The sequence below is a fragment of the Mastigoproctus giganteus genome, chromosome 6 (assembly GCF_048544385.1).
Source record: "Mastigoproctus giganteus isolate SK-2022 chromosome 6, ASM4854438v1, whole genome shotgun sequence".
NCBI lineage: Eukaryota > Metazoa > Arthropoda > Arachnida > Uropygi > Thelyphonidae > Mastigoproctus > Mastigoproctus giganteus.
Window position 1 is genome coordinate 174,819,350 of NC_143580.1, and position 20,536 is coordinate 174,839,885.

Below are 20,536 nucleotides of genomic sequence, written 5' to 3' on the forward strand. Positions count from 1 at the left end.
ACTTCAAAGACTACTGAATTGTATTTCCCAAGTGAGGCCATAATTTGAGAGAAAGGCAGCTGGTTCTTTTTTGCAAGACAATGCCCCCACCCATTCCACACTTGTTATGAAGACATTTCTGATGAAACATGGCACTGTATAGATCAACCATCTAGTTCCAGTGGACTTCTTCCTCTTTCCAAAGGTGAAAATTGCCCTCAAAGTCTCTTTTCAGAAACTTTTAGAATGGTGTAATATATGCATTTAATCATGTGATGATTACTTTGAATACAAATAAAGCCCTTCACTTTGTGTTCTTTTTATTGCACCAGTTTGGGAACTTTATTGGCCACACCTCATATAATGCACTGTAAAAATAGCGATTTCATTTTTTGAGTTTAATTATAATATAAAGGAGTATAAATTTAACAATTGCATAATTAATATAACAATTAAATTGATTAAATAAATTAATTTTTAACAAATTTCTTGTCAAAAACTTATATCTATTAATTTATCTATATCAAATATAAAGCACTCCTAATATAATGATTACTGGAAAAATCCAAGAATGACAACAGACATATAGTTTTAATTATAATTTAAATATATTTAATTATAATATATCTCTTTTATATTAATAAAAGAGAATCAATTATGTCAGTGATAAGTATATGTAAGCTGTGAAGCAAAGTTAATGTAATGTATATTTATATAACATAAGCCTGTGTCAAAAGAAATGTTGCTTTACTGTTTTAGGCTTTCAGGTACATGAAATTAGGAAAAAGATATTAATTTTTCCCATTTGTCTCCCCTCCCCACCCATTCACCTAACCATAAAGAATTTATTTTTAGCACTGAATTAACTGAAAGAAAATCAATCAATACAATGAAAGAAAAATATCAATACACTGAAGTTGGTACCTTAAATCCTAGAGTACTCCTGAGTTATGAAATTAAGGTATTATTTGGCATGCAAGACAGTCAAGAAATACTACATATTACCTCAGAAGTTACTTAAAATCATTCTTTTTTTACAGGAGGGAAATCAACATTACATGCAGGTAAACTGGTTTGAAGAACACGAAGACAGTGTTCTCTCTGAACCTCGGGAAGATCGAAAAGATACAGGTGCTTTAATTTTCTGGAAAAAAAAAAATTTTTTATTACACAAACTTTTGTTACAGTGCTTCCCAAGGGCCTGTCCCCAGAAAAACCTTACATGTAGAGACACCCTTCCCTTTTTTTTTTTTAAAGCTATTTTTCATTTTTATTTTAGCTGTTTTGCAGTTTTAATGAAGCAATGGTTTATATGTAAGTTGAAAACATTTACTCTCATGTACTAGGTAACCATTTTTTCCCTAAAAAATAATGAAAATTTTTAAAAATAATGAAAAGGGTAATTTCACTCGGCAACTTTCACAGTCCATATTTCCACCTTTGTAACTTATTCAAATCATGATACTCCATGGATTGGATGATTCCTCTGGAGCAAACTCAACTTTTACTTATGAAGAACTGGAAGCAGATACATATGGTTTGATATTAAATACATTCTGTCTTTCAAGTAGAACACAACTTGTTACAGTTCTATATTTTTTTACCAATGAATGCTCTAAAATGTTTTTCTACCATTCCAAATGTCAGAAATTTTCTAGCACAAAGTTACTTCACAGTATATTCATCATTCTGAATATAAAAATCAAAAAAACCTTATGTCAATTATTATCTTGCTCAGCAAGTCAACTTTTGCTGAATTCCAAAAGTCACCTAACACTAAATTTAATTTGAATTTCAAGAAAATTTCAAATTGAAAGTCCTCCTTCTAAACATGTACAGTTCTAATCTCACAGTGCATGCACAAACTGCAATCATCTGGCTAACCAACAGCCTCAAATGCGAAGTAGCCATGTTTGGACAAGTAATTTAAAAAAGAATGAATTTTTGTTCCGAAAACATTTTATAAACATGTGGCTACTGCCACTATTCGCAAATAGGGGCGGTAGCCACATGCATTTAATTCATCCTAATCCAAGAATAGCAAGGACAGAAGAAATCATGTATTTTACAAACAGGCGTTCAAAGCCAATAAAGAGATAACTTATAGGATGATACTAGACAATGTTAGTGGATACCAGCACAATTAAGCACTGCTTAAAAAATTTGTATGGATAAATGAAGCCATCTTTAAACTACCTAATCCAGTTATATTGTTATGTAGCCGAGTGGACATGAGAGAGAGTGCAATAGTATGCACTCTCTGAGTGGAATGGGGTTCAAGCCTGTGACTATTAAATATGATTAGTGTTTTTACTGATGATTTATTGTAAACTCCACTGAACTGGTGGTCGTGCTGCAGTATAAACAAAAAACAAGAACTTCCATATTACAATAGACACAACTTAACCAGCCAAGTATAAGTGTTGATATTTTGAGTATTAGTAGTGACAAATGATGTAAGGAAACATGCTTATATAGAATCTGAAAAAAAAAAAAAAAAAAAAAAACTATCCACCTAATTTGCTAAACCCTTTAATAAATTGTCTAATACTTCTTTAAATTTATTCAACTGCACACTTCCACAATACTAGATGAAACTTTATTTCAACAATCAATTACTTTCTGACTGAAAGAAGGTTTTCACTTTCAGTCAGAAAGTGAAAATTTGCTTTCAGTTTATGGCTCCTTATTTTAAGTCCCCTTATGTGCACTGTCTGAGAAAGAATATGGACACCATCAGAAATTCATTTACTCAATCCATTTCAAGCTTTGAACATATTAAGCAGGTCTCCATGTAGGTGCTTAGTTCCAAGTGCTGCAATTTACAGGTCTTTTGTGGTAAGAGTATCACTTTGTGTCCTTGACTAATCTTGTTGCTCTTCTCTGTACCCATTCCTTTTTAAAATGAGGCTTTCGTACTGTATGCAGTACACAAGATGCAGTTTAACCGCCTCTTTGTTCCTGCTGGCAAAGATTCTAATATCACTGACAGAACCCCCATGAGGGGGTCCTAGTGAACTGTATGCACTGCTCAAAACTCATGTCAGAGTATGAAATTATCCCTAGATCCCAAACATTCTCCACTACCATGAGCGCGGTATGACCCAATTGGTACATTATTCGGGGATTGCTGCTGCCCCTATGCAGTATACTTTGAATATATCAATATTAAATCTCGGCTGTCACTTCTCAGTCTATAGCTAATTTTCTAGGTTTTGTTGCAGTAGTAAGTCTTGAGTCCTGTCATTAACCAACTTGCCAACCTTTGTATCATCTGCAAACTTAATTATTGTTGGAGTGGGTTTTTTTGGCACTATGGCCAAAAAAAACTCACTTTGGTTCTTTTTCTTTTGTGTTTTTGGACTATTATAGCTAAACTGCACCTGCAAACTTAGACATGACCCTCATATACCTTCATCAATATCGTTAATACATATTGAAAACAATGAGGAGCCCAGCGATTTATCCTGACGGACTCCACTAATAACATTAGTCCAAAGTGCAGTGTCCACTATTCACTAGTCTCTGTTTTCTACCATCTCTAACGATACTTTCGTTTAAATTGAATTTAGATAGAGATTATGTAGGTTATTACTTAGTATCGGTAAGAGTATTAAATCCACATGTGGACAGGTTTTGCAGCTCCCGGGAACAAAAAGTTTTTAATTATACTTAGCAGCTTTATTGACTTAATTGTTAGATTAAATTATTTTCTATAAGTAGTTTATAGACCTAGTCAAGCTTGGTGGTTTATTTTGAATTTAGATAGCGCGATTTGGAAAGTAAATAATACCACGTGTCCGTAGATTAACCGTTCGTAACTTGCCACCACTGATATAAGATACAATGTGTGCTAGCGTAAGGTTTAACGGAAAACTAAATAACATAAGGTTTAACAGAAAACTAGATAGCGAGTATAGTAGTATCAATTAATCAGTAAAATTTATTAATCTTATTAAATTTCATTGTCAATTGAATTGTACTTTTTTAACTAAATAAATATAGCAACCTAGTTATTGCAAACGTAACATCATAAATTAATACATATAAGTTGACAGGGGATAAGAAAGTCATATAACATAACTCGGAGATAATATTCAATACCGAAATACATATATATAGTGTTATAACTGTATTTGGGATTAAATTTTGGGTTATATTTTGTATTAGAATTTTATTGAACTTGAATAGAAATCATGACTCGGACCAGAGCAGCAAAGCAAAAGGCTCAAACTAGTGGAAGTGCTGTGGCTCAGGGGAGAACTGGGGGGGGGGGGCGGTTGTCCTCTGAATCACAGTCTATTTAAATGCACTGCTTGATTGATGTTTGTGGAGCAATCATGAATGGGACATGATATTGCCAAGGGGAATGTCTTTGTTTGTGTGCGCGATGTAAGGAGTGCAAGGAAATCAGGTGCCAACTCTGCATTGTTATGGGCTTATATGAGAGCTTGAAGGACAGGGTGGATGCCCTCGAAGGATTTAAACTGAGGGGCCCATCAAGCTCTCAGCTGCCTACATCAATGCCAGAGCTTGCACTTGAACATCGCACAACAGAGCGGCAACCCCCAAGGCAGAATGCGCTGGTCCCAAAGGAACTAGTTATTGTAAGTGATTCTATTGTCAGGGAAATGGGGAACATATTATGCAAAAAGGATAGATGGAACAGGACCGAGGTATGTCTGCCAGGGGCAAAGGTCGATGATGTTGTAGGGCAGATATCATCCTTTAAGAGCACAAAGGGTGATGTTGTTGTACACGTTGGCACTAATGTTATTAAGAGTAAGAGACCAGCAGAATTACTTAACAAGTACAAGACAATGCAGAAAAAAGCCATGAGTTATGGTTGAATTTGAAAGTGTCTGCAATTCTGCCCAGACACGATAGGAGGGAGTATATCATTAGAGCCTTGTCAATTAATTCGGCCCTAGAGAGATTGTACAAGGCTCAAGGGATAGAATTTTTCTCAGCCTGGTCTGTGCTTGTTAACAGGAGAGACTGCTTCTACAGGGATGGGATACACTTAAATAGAAAGGGCCCAAGAATATTTGCTGAACTATAGAGGCAGAGTTAGGTGGGTCAGAAAACTGCTAGCTTGGGGGGGATACACGGACTAACAGATTAACAGTAGCCGCTGGCAGAGGTAACAGTGATTCTTGCACTACTTCTATTGAAATGCAATTGAACAGCAGCCTGGAAAGCAAGGCAAATGGGAATTTCCAGGACTGCTGGTAGTCATAGTGGAACAAGTAAATACATGGGCTGTGTTAGGGTAACTAAGAGTAGAAACAGGTGCATGTATATTTGCATGTACACCAATGCTAGGAGTATAGTTAATAAATTCGATTAGCTTGAAGTGCTAGTCAAGACATCAAACTGTTGGGATATCAGAGACATGGTGTCACACAGACATAAGAAGTGCAGAACTGAAATTTGAGCAGTACAATGTGTACAGAAAGGATACAGAGGACAGGAAGAGAGGAGGAGTTATGCTGTTAGTTAAGAAACACACAAAATCTAAGGAAGTGCATCCAATTGATGTTGGTGGACAATGCAATTGAGTCTGTTTGGTGTGACATAAGCACTGGGAAAGGAAAAATGAGAGTAGGTGTGTGTTTTAGGCCTAATGAATCTGATGAGTATAATAAGCAATTGTGCAGAGAAATAGAGTGGGCTAGTAAATTAGGGTGTCTTATAATGGGGGATTTTAATTTCCCAGATATTGACTGGAATTTGTGGGTTGGTCACTCACACACTAGCAAGGCTTTTGTGGATTTATTGGATGATTGTTTTCTACAGTAGCATGTTCGAGAGGCAACAAGAGGGAGTAATACTCTTGATCTGATTATCAGTAGTGATTCTTCATGAATCAAGAATCTGCAGATAAAGGAACCACTAGGTGGCAGTGATTGCAGTGTGCTGAAGTAGGATTTACTCAAAGGTAAAAAGGACAGTATTTAAATTCTATACGGTGGAACCAACTGATGATGTTACCAACAGCAAATTCAAAATGGGAGCATTCAAAGAATTAATCTTGGAAGCCACTAGGCTTTTCATACCAACAAAGAAATATTGTTCAAGATTTAGGCCTAAATGAATGTCAGATGAACTAATTAGACATGTGACAGAGAAGAAAAATGCATGGGATACATATAAATTAACATGTGACACAGAAACCTATGATAGATATAAGCTGGTCTGTAACCAAGTTACAAAGGAGGTTAGGCAGGCAAAGGCAGATTACAAGAAATCTTTGGCAAAGGATGAAAAGAAAAACAGCAAAGAGTTCCTTAATTATGTAAACTCTAGAAGGATGGGGATGAATCAGATTGGTCCACTTGATATCAATGGTTCAACTGTTGATGATCCTGCTCAGGTAGCTAACAAACTGAATGAATATTTTGCATTGACATTCACACATGAGGAGTTACTCAGGGAGGGGGAATGCCACAGGTGTATTCAACTCTGGCAGTAAGCTAGATACTCTTGTAATAACTGAGAGTAAAGTGGAGGAGAAATTGTTGAAGATAAACACAAGAAAGGCACCTGGGGTGGATGGAATCTATCCAGTTATATTAAAGGAGGCAGCAAAGGAAGTAAGCAAACCCTTAGCCATAATTATGAGAGCTTCCTGGACTCAGGGGAGGTACCCATGGAATGGAGATGTGCAAATGTGACTCCAATCCTCAAAGGAGGATCAAAGGGAGACACAAGTAATTACAGACCAGTTAGTTTAACTTCTGTTCCAGGGAAATTAATGGAGGCAGTTGTTAAAGAAGCATTGCAGGATCATCTAGACAAGACTTCAGTTATAGCTTGGACACAGCATGGGTTTTTTAAGGGGAAGTCTTGTCTGACTAATTTGATTGGATACTATGATGTAGTCACAAAGGAACTGGATGCAAAGAATAACTTTGATATCATATATTTGGATCTTAGAAAAGCCTTTGATACTGTTGCACATGAAAGATTTCTGCACAAATTGGAGCAGTGTGGCATTGGAGGCAAATTGCTGCTATGGATAAAGGGATGGTTGAGTGGGGGAAGACAGAGAGTGGTAATCAATGTAGTAGTAGTGGCATGTGATGCAAGAAAGCATGTGTATTAGCTTATGCAGCATCAGCCAGAAAAAAAAAAAAAAAATCATCACACTATTCCCTCCAGTTCCTCCTTAAATTTATTCAACCTATCAATTTCCACGACAGATTGAAGTTTGTTCCAGCAATTAACCACCCGCTGGCTAAAGGCAAATTTCCGTACACCTATTCTACATCTGTCTTTTCTTAATTTGAATTTATGCCCCCTTAGGTTCATACACTGCTCTTCATGGACTAATGTTATTAGTGGAGTCCCTGAGGGTTCAGTGTTGGGGTCCATTGTTGTTTTCTGTATTTATAAATGATATTGATGATGTTATATCAGGCTTAATATACCATCATCGATATCAAGCCTGATATACCATTATCAATATCATGGTATATCAGGCTTAATGTCCAAGTTTGCAGACAATACGAAGGTTGGCAGGGTTGTTAATGACACTAATGACAGTCCACTGCTGCAACGGGATCTAGAAAAGTTAAGTAAATGGGCTGAGAGTGGCAAATGAAGTTTAACACTGACAAATGTAAAGTACTACATATGGGAAGCAGTAATCCCAGAGTAACGTATCAACTCTGTGGTACCACACTGACAGTGGTAGAGAATGAAAAGCACCTGGGGGTAATTGTGTAGGCAGATATGAAGTTTTCTCAGCGGTGCAGATGGTCTGCAAGTGTAGCTCATGATATCTTGTCAAGGATATACAGGAATTTTTCTAGCAGGGAAAAGGAGGTGATTATCCCCTTGTATAAGGCAATGGTCAGGTCACACCTTGAGTACTGTATACAGGTCTGGAGGCCTCATTTTAAGAAAGATGTAGAGCTGTTGGAACGAGTACAGAGGAGGGTAACAAGATTAGTGAATGGAGAAAGAGTTGCTTTAACCCCAGGGGCTCACATCTGGTGAGTATGGGCTCTCTTTCTTGATGATTCCCTTCTACTTCTCTCTCTCTCTCTCTCAGGGTAACTTGGGATTTTTTTTTTGGCTGGTGCAGCATAAGCCTCAGGCTTCCTTGCACCGTATAGCTAATAATAATAATAATAATAATACAAAGAAAGGCTTAATTTTTGCAAATTACAGTGTCTGGAGACTAGGCACCTGCGAGGTGATCTGATTGAGGTGTATAAAGCCTTGAATGGTTTGAGCATGCTCAATGCTGATGGGATTCTTCCTCTTGCTCAGAATAATCACCTGAGAGAGCATAAATTCAAATTGAGGAAAGGCGGTTGTAGGACAGATGTGCGGAAGTTTGCCTTTAGCCAGCGGGTGGTTGATTGCTGAACAAACTTCCATTTGTCGTTGTAGAAGTTGATAGCTTAAATAGATTCAAGGCAGAATTTGACAAATATTTGTAGCGAGTGGATGGGTGAAATAAAGGTGTTTTTTTTTTTTTTGGCTGATGCTATATAAGCTTACTTTCTTGCATCACGTGCCTTTGCTAATGCTATCTTTATCCGAAGCAGTAACTTGCCTATAATGCCACACTGTTCCAATAGTTACAGCAGTCCTTTGTGTGGAATGGGGTCAAAAGCTTTACTAAAATCTAGGTAGATGATGATGAAATTATATTTATGAACCAGTTCCTTTGTTATTGCAAAACAATAATTAATCAGATAGCCCCCCTTAAAAATCAATGTGTCAAAGTGATGCTTCAATACATCTTCTACCATTGATTTTCTCTGGAGCAGATGTCAAACTTTAAGTTCTGTAATTATTCACTTTGCCCTTTGATTTATCTCTGTGAATAGAAGACATTTCCACATCTCTAATATATAGGTATTTATTTATTTATATTTTTTTTGCTGAAGTTGGCACATCAGCTTCTGTGGCCATAATGCACCTCCCAAAGTTTAACTTTGGGAGGTGCATTTTACTGTGATCCAAGCCCGAGGTGGGATTTGAACCCATGACTTTTGGAAATATATAGATACTTTCCCTGAATCCTTGTCAGCTCACATAATTATCGTTTGCTTACCTCTTTTGCTGCTTCTCTTAACATAAGTGAATATTTTGGTTTTAAAAATTTCTCTTCCACTTTCTTCTCAGTTATTAGGATTATTTCATATAATGAAATAAAGCAAGCTTATTATACAGCATCACTCACACACACACACACACACACACACACACACACACACACACACACACACACACACACACACACACACACACACACACACACACACACACACACACACACACTTACCATTTCACATATCCATTACTTCCAAAAATTTGTCTAGTTTTTCCTTGAGTTTATTTAAGCTATCAGCTTCCACAACAACAAACAGAGAGAAATTTGTTCCTGCAATCAATCATTTGCTGGCTAAAGTCAAATTTCTGCACATTTTTCTGCAAGCGTCTTTTCTCAATTTGAATTTATGCCCCCTCAACTGCATAATCTGAGTAAGAGGAAGAATTCGAACAGCACTGAGCTTACTCAAACCATTCAAAGCCTTAAATACCTGAATCAGATCACATCGCAGGTGCTTAGTCTCCAGATGTTGCAATTTACAGAACCAAAGCCTTTCTTGGTAAGAGCACCCCTTTGTTCCACTCATCAATCTCATTGCCCTTCTCTGTACTTATTTCAGCAGCTCTACATCTTTCCTGAAATGAGGCTTCCAGAAATGTATGCAGTACTCAAGGTGTGGCCTGACCATTGCCTCATTCAAAGGAATAATCACCTCTTTATCCTCTAGCAAAATTCCTGTATATCACTGACAAAACGACATGAGCTGTCCTGGCTGCACTGCTAAAAGAACCTCATATCTCATTGCACAATTCCCCCCAGGTCTTTTTCACTCTCCACTAACCCACTAACTTCAGTGCAGTATGACATAGTTGGTATGTTAATCTGGGGTTATGGTTACACTTAGGCAGTACTTTGCATTTGTCTGTTAAACTTCAGTTGCCACTTCTCGGCCCATCTGCCTAACTTTCTAGATCCTGCTGCAGTAGCATACTGTCATTATTGTCATTAACAACCCTGTCAAAACTTTGTATAATCTGCAAACTTGGATATTAAGCTTGATATACCTTCATCAATGTCATTGATAAATATTTAGATGATTTATAGAGCTTCTTAATGTACCGTTGTATAATCGACTTAATAATGTAAATAGCAATAAGAGCTTAATAGACAGTACTCACCTCAATTGATCTGCTTAGTTACATGGAGTTGAGGCGGAAATGAAGTTTAAAATTAGTTAAAATAATTAAAAATAATAACATTGATAAATATAGAATACAACGAGCCCAACAACGAACCCTTTTCCCAGAAGAACAGTTTCCACTGATTACCACTCTGCCTTCTCCCACTCAACCATCCCTTTATCCATAGCAGCAACTTGTCCTAATTCCACAATGCTCCAATTTGTACAGCAGTCTTTCATGTGCAAGAGTATCAAAACTTTCTTGAAATCCAAGTATATGATATCAATATTATTTTTTGCCTCCAGTCCCTTTGTGACCACACTGTATTATCTAATCAAATTGGTCAGACAAGAATTTCTCCTTAACAAACCCATGCTATGACTGAAATATAACTGTAGTCAAAATGTCGCTGCATCACATCTTTAATCAGTGACTCATTATTTTCCCTGGAGCAGAAGTTATACTAAAAAAAGGTAAAGGTAAAGTGCAGCCATTATCAACCCACTGCAGGATGGAAGCCTCCTCAACAAGTCATGCTGAGGGAAATGGACCATAATCTGCCACACTGGTCCATTGCGTGTTGGCAGATTGACCGTATTCAGCAGTCAGGGGCTTGAACCGCGGTCTACTCAAAGAGCATGCGCTACTGCACTCCCGCTCCTGATCACTCAGCTACAGAGGCACCTTTATACTAACAGGCCTGTAATTACTCGTGTCACTCTTTGTTCCACCTTCGTGAGTTGCGGATACATTTGCACATCTTCAGTCTGTGGGAACCTACAGTATATCCAAGGATGCGCTCATAATTATGTCTAAGGGTTTGTTTACTTCTTTTGCTACCTCCCTAAATATAACTGAATAGAAAACATCCACCCCAGGCACCTTTCTTATGTTTAACTTCATCAATTTCACTTCCATTTTCATTTCAGTTATTACAAAATCATTTAGCTCACTGTTAGTGTGCTAAATGATTTTGTAATAATCCCCTTTTCTAAAGAATTCTTCATGTCAGAATGTAGATGCAAATACATCAGCTACATATGCAGAATCATCAACAGTAAACCATCGATATTCAGTCGACCAATCTGATTCATCTCGATTCCTTCTAGAGTTTACATAAGTAAAGAGGTCTTTGCTGTTTTTCTTTGTATCTTTTGCTAAAGATTTCTCGTAATATGTCTTCACTTGCAAACCCCCTTTGTGACTTGTTTACAGACTTATTTATATTTACCAGAGGCTTCTGTGATGTTTATATATTCCTCCCATGCATTTTTATTCTCCACAACAAGACTTGTTAGTTCATCTGACTTTCATGTAGGCCTAAATCTTGAAGATTATTAGCATTAGTTGAGGCACATGACGCAAGAAAGCAAGCTTATATAGCATCAGCCAAGAGGAAAAAAAAAAAAAAACACCCTTCCCATTTCATCCATCCAGTCACTCCAAATGTTTGTTTAGTTCAGCCTTAAATTTATTTAAGCTATCAACTTCCACAACAACAGATGAAAGTCTGTTCCAGCAATCTACTATCTGCTGGCTAAAAGCAAACTTCCGCACATCTATACAACTCTTTCCTCAATTTGAATCTATGCCCTGTCAGTTTCTTAATCTGAGCAAGTGGAAGTATCCCATCAGCATTGAGCCTGCTCAAACCATCCAAGGCCTTGTACACCTTGTACCCATCAGATCACCTCATAGGTGCCTAGTCTCCAGATGCAGCAACTTGCGGCATTTAAGCCTTTCTTCATAAGTGCACCACTTTGTTCCTCTCACCAATCTTGTTGCCCTTCTCTGTACTCGTTCTAGCAACTCTACATCCTTCCTAAAATGAGGCCTCCAGACCTGTATACAGTATTCAAGGTGTGGCCTGACCATTGCCTCATACAATGGGATAATCAGCTCCTTATCCCTGCTAGCAAAATTCCCATATATCATTGACAAGACCCCATGACGTACTCTGGAAGCCTGTCTGTCCTGCTCAGAAATCTTCAAATCTGACTGTCCAATTATCCCGAGGTCTCTTTCATTCTCCACTACCCTGAATGTAGTACCACACATTTGGTACATTTCTCTTGGGTTACTGCTATCCATATGCAGTACTTTGCATTTGTCAATGTTAAACTTCAGTTGCCACTTCTCAGCCCACCTGCCCAACTTTTCCAGATCCTGTTGCAGCAGCATACTGTCTTTACTGTCATTAACAACCCAGATAACCTTTGTATCATCTGCAAACTTGGACATTAAGCCTGATATTGCTTCATTGATATCATTGATAAATATACAAAACAACAATGGGCCCAGCACCGAACCCTGGGAGACTCTGCTAATAACATTAGGTGGGTCGGAAAACTGCTAGCTTGGGGGGAGACAAAGACCAATAGATTGACAGTAGCCACTGGCAGAGGTGAAAGAGATTCTTGCACTGCTTCTATTAGAATGAGCAATAGCCTGAAAAACAAGATGCATGGTATTTCAGAGACTGCTGGGAGCCATTGCAGTACAAATAAACACATGGGTTGTGTTAGGGTAGCTAAGAATAGAAACAGGTGCAGGTATACTTGTGTGTACACCAATGCTAGGAGTTTAGTAAATAAATTTGATGAATTTGAGGTATTGCTCAAAACATCAAAGGCAGATATTGTTGGGATATCAGAGACGTGGTGTCACACAGATATAAGGGATGCAGAACTGCAATTTGGGGAGTACAACGTCTACAGAAAGGGTAGACAGGATAGGAAGGGGGGAGGGGTTATGCTATTAGTTAAGAAACACATAAAAACCAAGGAAGTGAAGCCAGTCGACATCGCTGGACAGTGCAGTGTTGAGTCAGTTTGGTGTGACATAAGCATTGGGAGATCAAAATTGAGAGTAGGAGTGTGCTATAGGCCTAATGACTCTGATGAGTATAATAAGGAACTGTACAGGGAAATAGAGTGGGCCAGTAAATCAGAGAGTCTTATAATGGGAGATTTTAATTTCCCAGATACTGACTGGAATTTGGGGGCTGGTTACTCACGCACTAGCAGGGCTTTTGTGGATTTATTGGATGATTGTTTTCTACATCAGCATGTTCGGGAGGCAACTAGAGGGAGTAATACTCTTGATTTGATTATCAGCAGTGATTCTTCATGCATTAAGAATCTGCAGATAAATGAACCACTAGGTGGCAGTGATCACAGTGTGCTGAAGTGGGATTTACTCAAAGAGGTAACTACCATTAGGGGTAAAGGGAAGGGTTATTGCTTCCGTAAAGGCGACTACGATGGACTGAGACAGTATTTAAATTCTATACAGTGGGACCAACTGATGATGTTACCAACAGCAAATTCAAAATGGGAAGCATTCAAAGAACTTATCTTGGAAGCTACTAGGCTTTACATACCAACTAAGAAATATTGTTCAAGGTTTAGGCCAAAATGGATGTCAGATGAACTAATGAGGCATATGGCAGAGAAGAAAATGCATGGGATACTTACAAATTAACACATGACACAGAAGCCTATGATAGATACAAGTTGATATGCAACCAAGTTACAAAGAAGGTTAGGCAGGCGAAGGCAGATTACGAGAAATCCTTGGCAAGGGATGCAAAGAAAAACAGCAAAGAGTTCTTTACTTATGTAAACTCTAGAAGGAAGGGGATGAATCAGATTGGTCCACTTGATATTGATGGGTCAACTGTTGATGATCCTGCTCAGGTAGCTAACAAACTAAATGAATATTTTGCATCGACATTCACACATGAGGAATTATTCAGCAAGGGGAATGCCAGAGGTGTATTCAACTCTAGCAGTAAGCTACAGAATCTTGAAATAACTGGGAATAAAGTGGAGGAGAAACTGTTGAAGATAAATACAAGAAAGGCACTCGGGGTGGATGGGATCTATCCAGTTATATTAAAGGAGGCAGCAAAGGAAGTAAGCAAACCCTTAGCCATAATTATGAGAGCTTCCTTGGACTCAGGGGAGGTACCCATAGACTGGAAATGTGCAAATGTGACCCCAATTCACAAAGGAGGATCAAAGGCTGACACAAGTAATTATAGACCTGTGAGCTTAACTTCTGTTCCAGGAAAATTAATGGAGGCACTGGTTAAAGAAGCACTGCAGGATCATTTAGACAAGACTTCAGTTATAGCTCAGACACAGCATGGTTTTGTTAAGGGGAAGTCTTGCCTGACCAACTTGATTGGATACTATGATGCAGTCACAAAAGAACTGGATGCAGGGAATAACTTTGATATTATATACTTGGATCTTAGAAAGGCTTTTGATACTGTTGCACATGGAAGACTGCTACACAAATTGGAGCAGTGTGACATTGGAGGCAAATTGCTGCTATGGATAAAGGGGTGGTTGAGGGGGAGAAGACAGAGAGTGGTAATCAATGGACACTGCTCATCATGGACTAATATTATTAGTGGAGTCTCTCAGGGCTCAGTGTTGGGTCCATTATTGTTTTCTGTATTTATAAATGATATTGATGATGGTATATCAAGCTTAATGTCCAAGTTTGCAGACGATACAAAGGTTGGCAGGGTTGTCAAGGACACTACTGACACTATGCTGCTGCAACAGGATCTGGAAAGGTTGAGCAGATGGGCTGAGAGGTGGCAAATGAAGTTTAACATTGACAAATGTAAAGTACTACACATGGGAAACAGCAACCCCAGAGCAACGTATCAACTCTGTGGTACTACACTGACAGTGGTAGAGAATGAAAGGGACTTGGGGGTGGTTGTGCAGGCAGATATGAAGTTCTCTGAGCAGTGCAGACGGGCTGCAAGAGTAGCTCATGGAGTATTGTCAATGATATACAGGAATTTTTCCAGCAGGGATAAGGAGGTGATTATTCCATTGTATAAGGCAATGGTCAGGCCACACCTAGAGTACTGTATACAGGTCTGGAGGCCTCATTTCAAGAAGGATGTAGAGCTGCTGGAACGAGTACCGAGAAGGGCAACAAGATTAGTGAATGGAACAAAGGGGTGCTCTTACGAAGAAAGGCTTAAGTTTTGCAAATTACAGTGTCTGGAGACTAGGCACCAGCGAGGTGATCTGATAGAGGTGTATAAAGCGTTTAATGGTTTAAGCATGCTCAATGCTGATGGGATTCTTCCTCTAGCTCAGAAAAATCACCTGAGAGGGCATAAATTCAAACTGAGGAAAGACAGATGTAGGATAGACGTGCGCAAATTTGCCTTTAGCCAGCGGGTGGTTGGTTGGTGGAACAGACTTCCATCCCTTGTGGTGGAGGTTGATAGCCTAAATAAGTTTAAGGCTCAGCTGGACAGGTATTTTGAATGAACAGAGGGGTGAAGTGGAAGTGGTTTTTTTTTTTTTGGCTGATGCTGCATAAGCTTGCTTTCTTGCATCAAATGCCTCTACTAATGCTAATGCTAAAAAGTCCACGTAGAGTAGTGTCCATTTATTACCACTCTCTGCCGTCTCTCACTCAACCATCCCTTTATCTATTGCAGTAACTTGCCCTTAATGCTACACTCCTCCAATTTGTAAAGCAGTTTTCCATGTGCAACAGTATCAAAAGCTTTCCTGAAATCCAAGTATATAATATCAAAATTATTTTTTGCATCCAGTTCCTTTGTAACCACATCGTAGTATCCAATCAAATTGGTCAGACAAGACTTCCCCTTAACAAAACCATGCTGTGTCTGAACTATTACTGCAGTCTTGTCTAGATGATCCTGCATCATTTCTTTAATCAGTGACTCCATTATTTTCCATGGAACAGAAGTTAAACTAACAGATCTATAATTAGTTGTGTCTCCCTTTGAACCCCCTTTGTGAATTGGGAGGTACATTTGCACATCTCCAGTCCTTGGGGCTTCCCCTGAGTCCAAGGATGCGCTCATAATTATGGATAAGGGTATGCTTACTTCCTTTGCCACCTTCTTAAATATAACTGGATAGATTCCATCCACCCCAGGTGCCTTTTTTATGTTTAATTTCAACAATTTCTTATCCACTTTGCTCCTATTATTACAAAATCATATAGCTATCAGTTAGAGTTTAGTAAACTTCTGTCCTCCCATCCTTACAGAATTCCTCATAGTGAATGTAGATGCAAAATAATCATTCAGTTTGTAAGCTATCTGAGCAAGATCATCAACAGTTGAACCACCAACATCAAGTGGACCAATCTGATTCATCCCCTTCACTCTAGAGTTTACATAAATAAAGAAGTCTTTGTTGGTTTTCTTTACATCCTTTGCCAAGCATTTCTCGTAATCTGTCTTCGCTTGCCTAACCTCCTTTGTGACTTGATTACAGACTAGGTTATATCTGCCATAGGCTTCTGTTTCACCTAATAATTTATATGCATCCCACACATTTTTCTTCTGTGCCCTGAGCTTCATTAGTTCATCTGACATCCATTTAGGTCTAAATCTTGAACGGTACTTCTTATTTGGCGCTGAATGTGAGCAGGTTATAATAATAAATGCAAAAAAAACAAGTGGGAATGGCTTGCCAGTGTTTACGAGTTCGCACCAACAGCTAATGCTGCAACCAACGCCACCAAAACAGTATCAGCAGGTCGGTGTGCCGACCGGATAAATTTGAAATTACATTCGCGGAAATTACGTCCGAATTAGCGGTGGAACCAGATTAGTGATGGTCGACCTGTAATAGATAATAAATTTATCTATCTATTGCCAACCTACGTGATTCAATCTCTCGAGTGACCTACTTGAGATACTATATCTATGTCAAATCACTGATACTAAAAGCTGTACGAATATTGTATGTTATGGAGTGATAAATAAGCTATTAAAACACATATGTAGTGCTATAAATTACAGTTTGTAAGCCTCTTCTAATACTGATTATAATGCTTCAAAGCTACATAGAAACCTCCAAGTATCTCCTATATCAATACTAAAACAATGGCGGAAAAATTCAAACATTCTTATCAATACAACACAATGCCAGCAGAAGTCGACTATCATTTTTTAAGCAATTACAAGGGCCAAGTAAAGAACAAATACACCAAATTAACCATTGAATTACAAATAAATACTACACTGCTAATTTTAAATCAAAAGTTAGAGAAACAATAATTTCAAATCAATAAATAAAGTTCTACTTAGCAGCTCCCAAAAAAAAAAGTCATATCACAAAATCATTCAGCTTCCAGTTATAACTTGGTACACTAGTGGTATTCTATCCCTAAAAACTTCTTTGCATGTGAAGTAGATGCAAAATATATATTAGTATTGGCAAATAATGTAATAAAGCAAACTTATACAGCATCAGACAAAAAAAAAAAAAAAAAAACCCACCTTCCCATATCACCTAACCATCCCTTCTAAAACTTGTTTAGTTCTACCTTAAATTTATTATGCCCACTTGCACAACACCACTTGTTCATTTTTTTGTGGCTAATTCTACATTTTTATAACACAATCAAGATCACTGCAAAGACTTTTCTACTGTAATACTTGTCCCTAAAGTTTTTTCAATAATGGCCCACAACGATCAGAAATATATATATATATGTGGGTTGCATTTATAGTGATTTTTTTTTTTAATATATGAAATATAAAAATTTTTTATTGATAACAGTAGTGAAGTACAGTAGAGCATCAGTTATTCGGAATAATTGATGTCAGACCTCTTCCAGACAGCCATATTTTCTTGATAATTTTTCCAGTAAGGTTAAATAAATTTATTCTTACCTTACGATTAAATTAAATAAGGTTAATTAAATAAAAAAAATTATAAACCAATCTCGAAAACAGACACATCCATCCAGGCATTTTTATGATTTTTAGACAAAACAGGAAAATTAGAAAGATTTTTAAATACTCTTGGTTTTTCTTCTTACTGATAACGAGCATGGACAATCTGTGCGTCCCAGCAGCATTTGCACATATAGCAATTGTAACTTGTTATTTTCTCATCTTAAAACAAAACTTGGTGCAGGCATTTCTCTTTTAGTGGCTAGGATTTTTCTCAGTAATGCTTTCTTATAATAAGCCCGTCTGATCAACATTATAAACGTTTTCTTTCTCATAATTTGCTAATAACTGAAGCAAACTTCCTTTTCAAAGGACACCGCTGCCGATTCGTTTACAGAAAGTTTCTCGCCTTGAATATCTAGTTCACGTATAACGTATCTCAGTTTAAAATTTTTCAGCCAACCTGTGCTTGCCTAAAAAACTTCATTACCTCTTAATTTTCGATTAAAATCCAATGCTTTTTCCCACAACATTGGGCCAGACACTGGTTCACCTAAACTTTGCTCTGAAGAAAACAAAAAAAATAAAGTGAGTGCACTCTCTACAGCAGCATTTTCAGGTTTCGACATAGTCTTTTTCCTGCTAGATCCTCCTTCACTATCCATAATCTTCACAAATTCTGTTATAGTATTGGAATTCTTCTTGAAGTCATAAATCGTTGAAGTCCCCACATTTAACACTTTGGACAGATTTCTCCAAAGATTTTCCGTTTTTTTATTGCAATGTTAAAACTATGCATTTTCTTTTTGTTCACATTTTACTGTAAAAAATTGAGAAAAATCGCACAGTTTTGAGGCAGCATATTTCTTACTGAATCTGGAGCTAAACTAATCTGAAATTCACTCATGGTTTCCGAAAAAACCCAGTAGTCTCTGTGATATTCTTCTAAAGCACATTTCTGAAGGACACATAGAATTCTAAAAGTCACAACCATAAAACAGTAAAAGCAATCTGCAGTTTTCGGTTTATTGGGCTTTTTGTTTGTATAATCTGTTATAAACTCAATCTTTCGCTTATTATAATCAAAATTCAATTTGCAAACGTAATCACTATAACCAGAGCTTACTGTACTACCTTTAATAAAAAAAAAAAAAGAAGAAAGATCAGCCTTTCAAATTATTCTGGAAAACTGATGTTCTAGATAACTGACGTTTCAGATAACTAACTTCCAGATAACTGGCATTCTACTGTATAATCTGTTAGCTAATCAAAAACCTGGATTCTTCTTAGTGGTACTATGAAAGCATTCCAGAAAACAGTCTAGTGCTAGCTCATTAGCAAAAAAAAATATTTTTTTCCTAAAAATCTCAGGTAAGCCACACTCTGGGGTCAAGCTGGCCTCATTTTGTCATTGGACAAAATGATCATTTTTTCATTTTGTCAGGAGTGTCTTGACCTCATTTTGTCATTTTGTCAGTAGTGCCCAATGTGGGTTGCACATTGGGCACTCCTGCTATAGCAGAAAAAGTACATTTTAAAACTTAAATGCACTGCACAGTGCATACAATAACTGTAATTTCTGCATGTTATGAACTTTGATTTTTCTACAAAAAAATTGACAATATATTACAATGTGGTATTATAAGGTTGATCAAAAAAGTTCGGGGGAATAAACTAATACAGTATTTCAGAAATGAAGCTTATCAGCTATTCAGATGTATCTCATTCAAAGTTCTTGGAATTGTATAAACTGATGCCGAAGCTTTGTAACTTCTGAAAGCATTCCTGATAGGCCATTTTTGTAATTATTAATAGGTTATATATTACTTTCTAAATAATTTTCTTTAGTCAATTTTCAGTCAATTGCAAATCTGTGAGCTTTCAAGGGGGCATACTCAGCAGAAAAAAAAAAAAAAAGAAAAAGCCAAATCTGATTAGCAAGGCAGACAGGAGAACCATGGTGATGGAGTGCTCCGTAAAAAATTCTTGAATGGAAAGTCCTGAGAAGCAGGGGCACTGTCATGATTCAAACACCAATTCCCCAAAGTCAACTTTTCATGCTGTTTTCTTTGAACAGCATCATGTAATCATTGTAGAACTGTTTTGTAGTATTCCTGGTTCACTGTTTAATGACCCCTGATCAGATCATGACTATGCAATGGCAGATTAAGACAGTTTGAGGCTCCAGGCACAAAGTATTTTTGAGGCCTATAAGGTAGGTTTTATTATTTTAATTTAAATACAGTTTTAAAGTTATGTTGTTAAATGAAACATAACATATAACAAAATTTTTTATTAGTTATTATATCACAACATTGAATATTGCAAAATATAAATTTAACCTCTTTTTAATATAATATACATAAATACAAATATAAAAAAATAACAAATGATGGTAACATCCACTAAAGTAAATGAGTAAATAGTAAATTATAACAATAACTGAATAAAATAATTTAAAAAATCAATAATTTACTTTGTGATTGTTTTTCTTGCTTTTATTTGCACAAATTTATCAGTAACCTCTTTCATATCCAAGTTCTGTACAAAATTATTTTCAATAAATAAAATATTTATTGAAAATAAGTTTATACTAAACTGCTC

At 37.1% G+C, this 20,536-nt stretch overlaps 1 protein-coding gene across 4 annotated transcripts in view; it reads right to left on the reverse strand.

Annotated features, from left to right (window-relative positions):
• Nucleotides 1-644: 644 nt before the first annotated feature.
• Nucleotides 645-20,536, reverse strand: part of LOC150084764 (ATP synthase subunit s, mitochondrial) — a 104,571-nt gene continuing 84,679 nt past the window's right edge. For all 4 annotated transcript variants that reach the window (XM_090375521.1, XM_090375518.1, XM_090375517.1 and 1 more), the window contains exon 5: nt 645-1,123. In XM_090375521.1, coding sequence (XP_090231647.1) covers nt 1,003-1,123 — 121 coding nt within the window. In that variant the 3' untranslated portion in view covers nt 645-1,002. The remainder of the gene's footprint in view (nt 1,124-20,536) is intronic.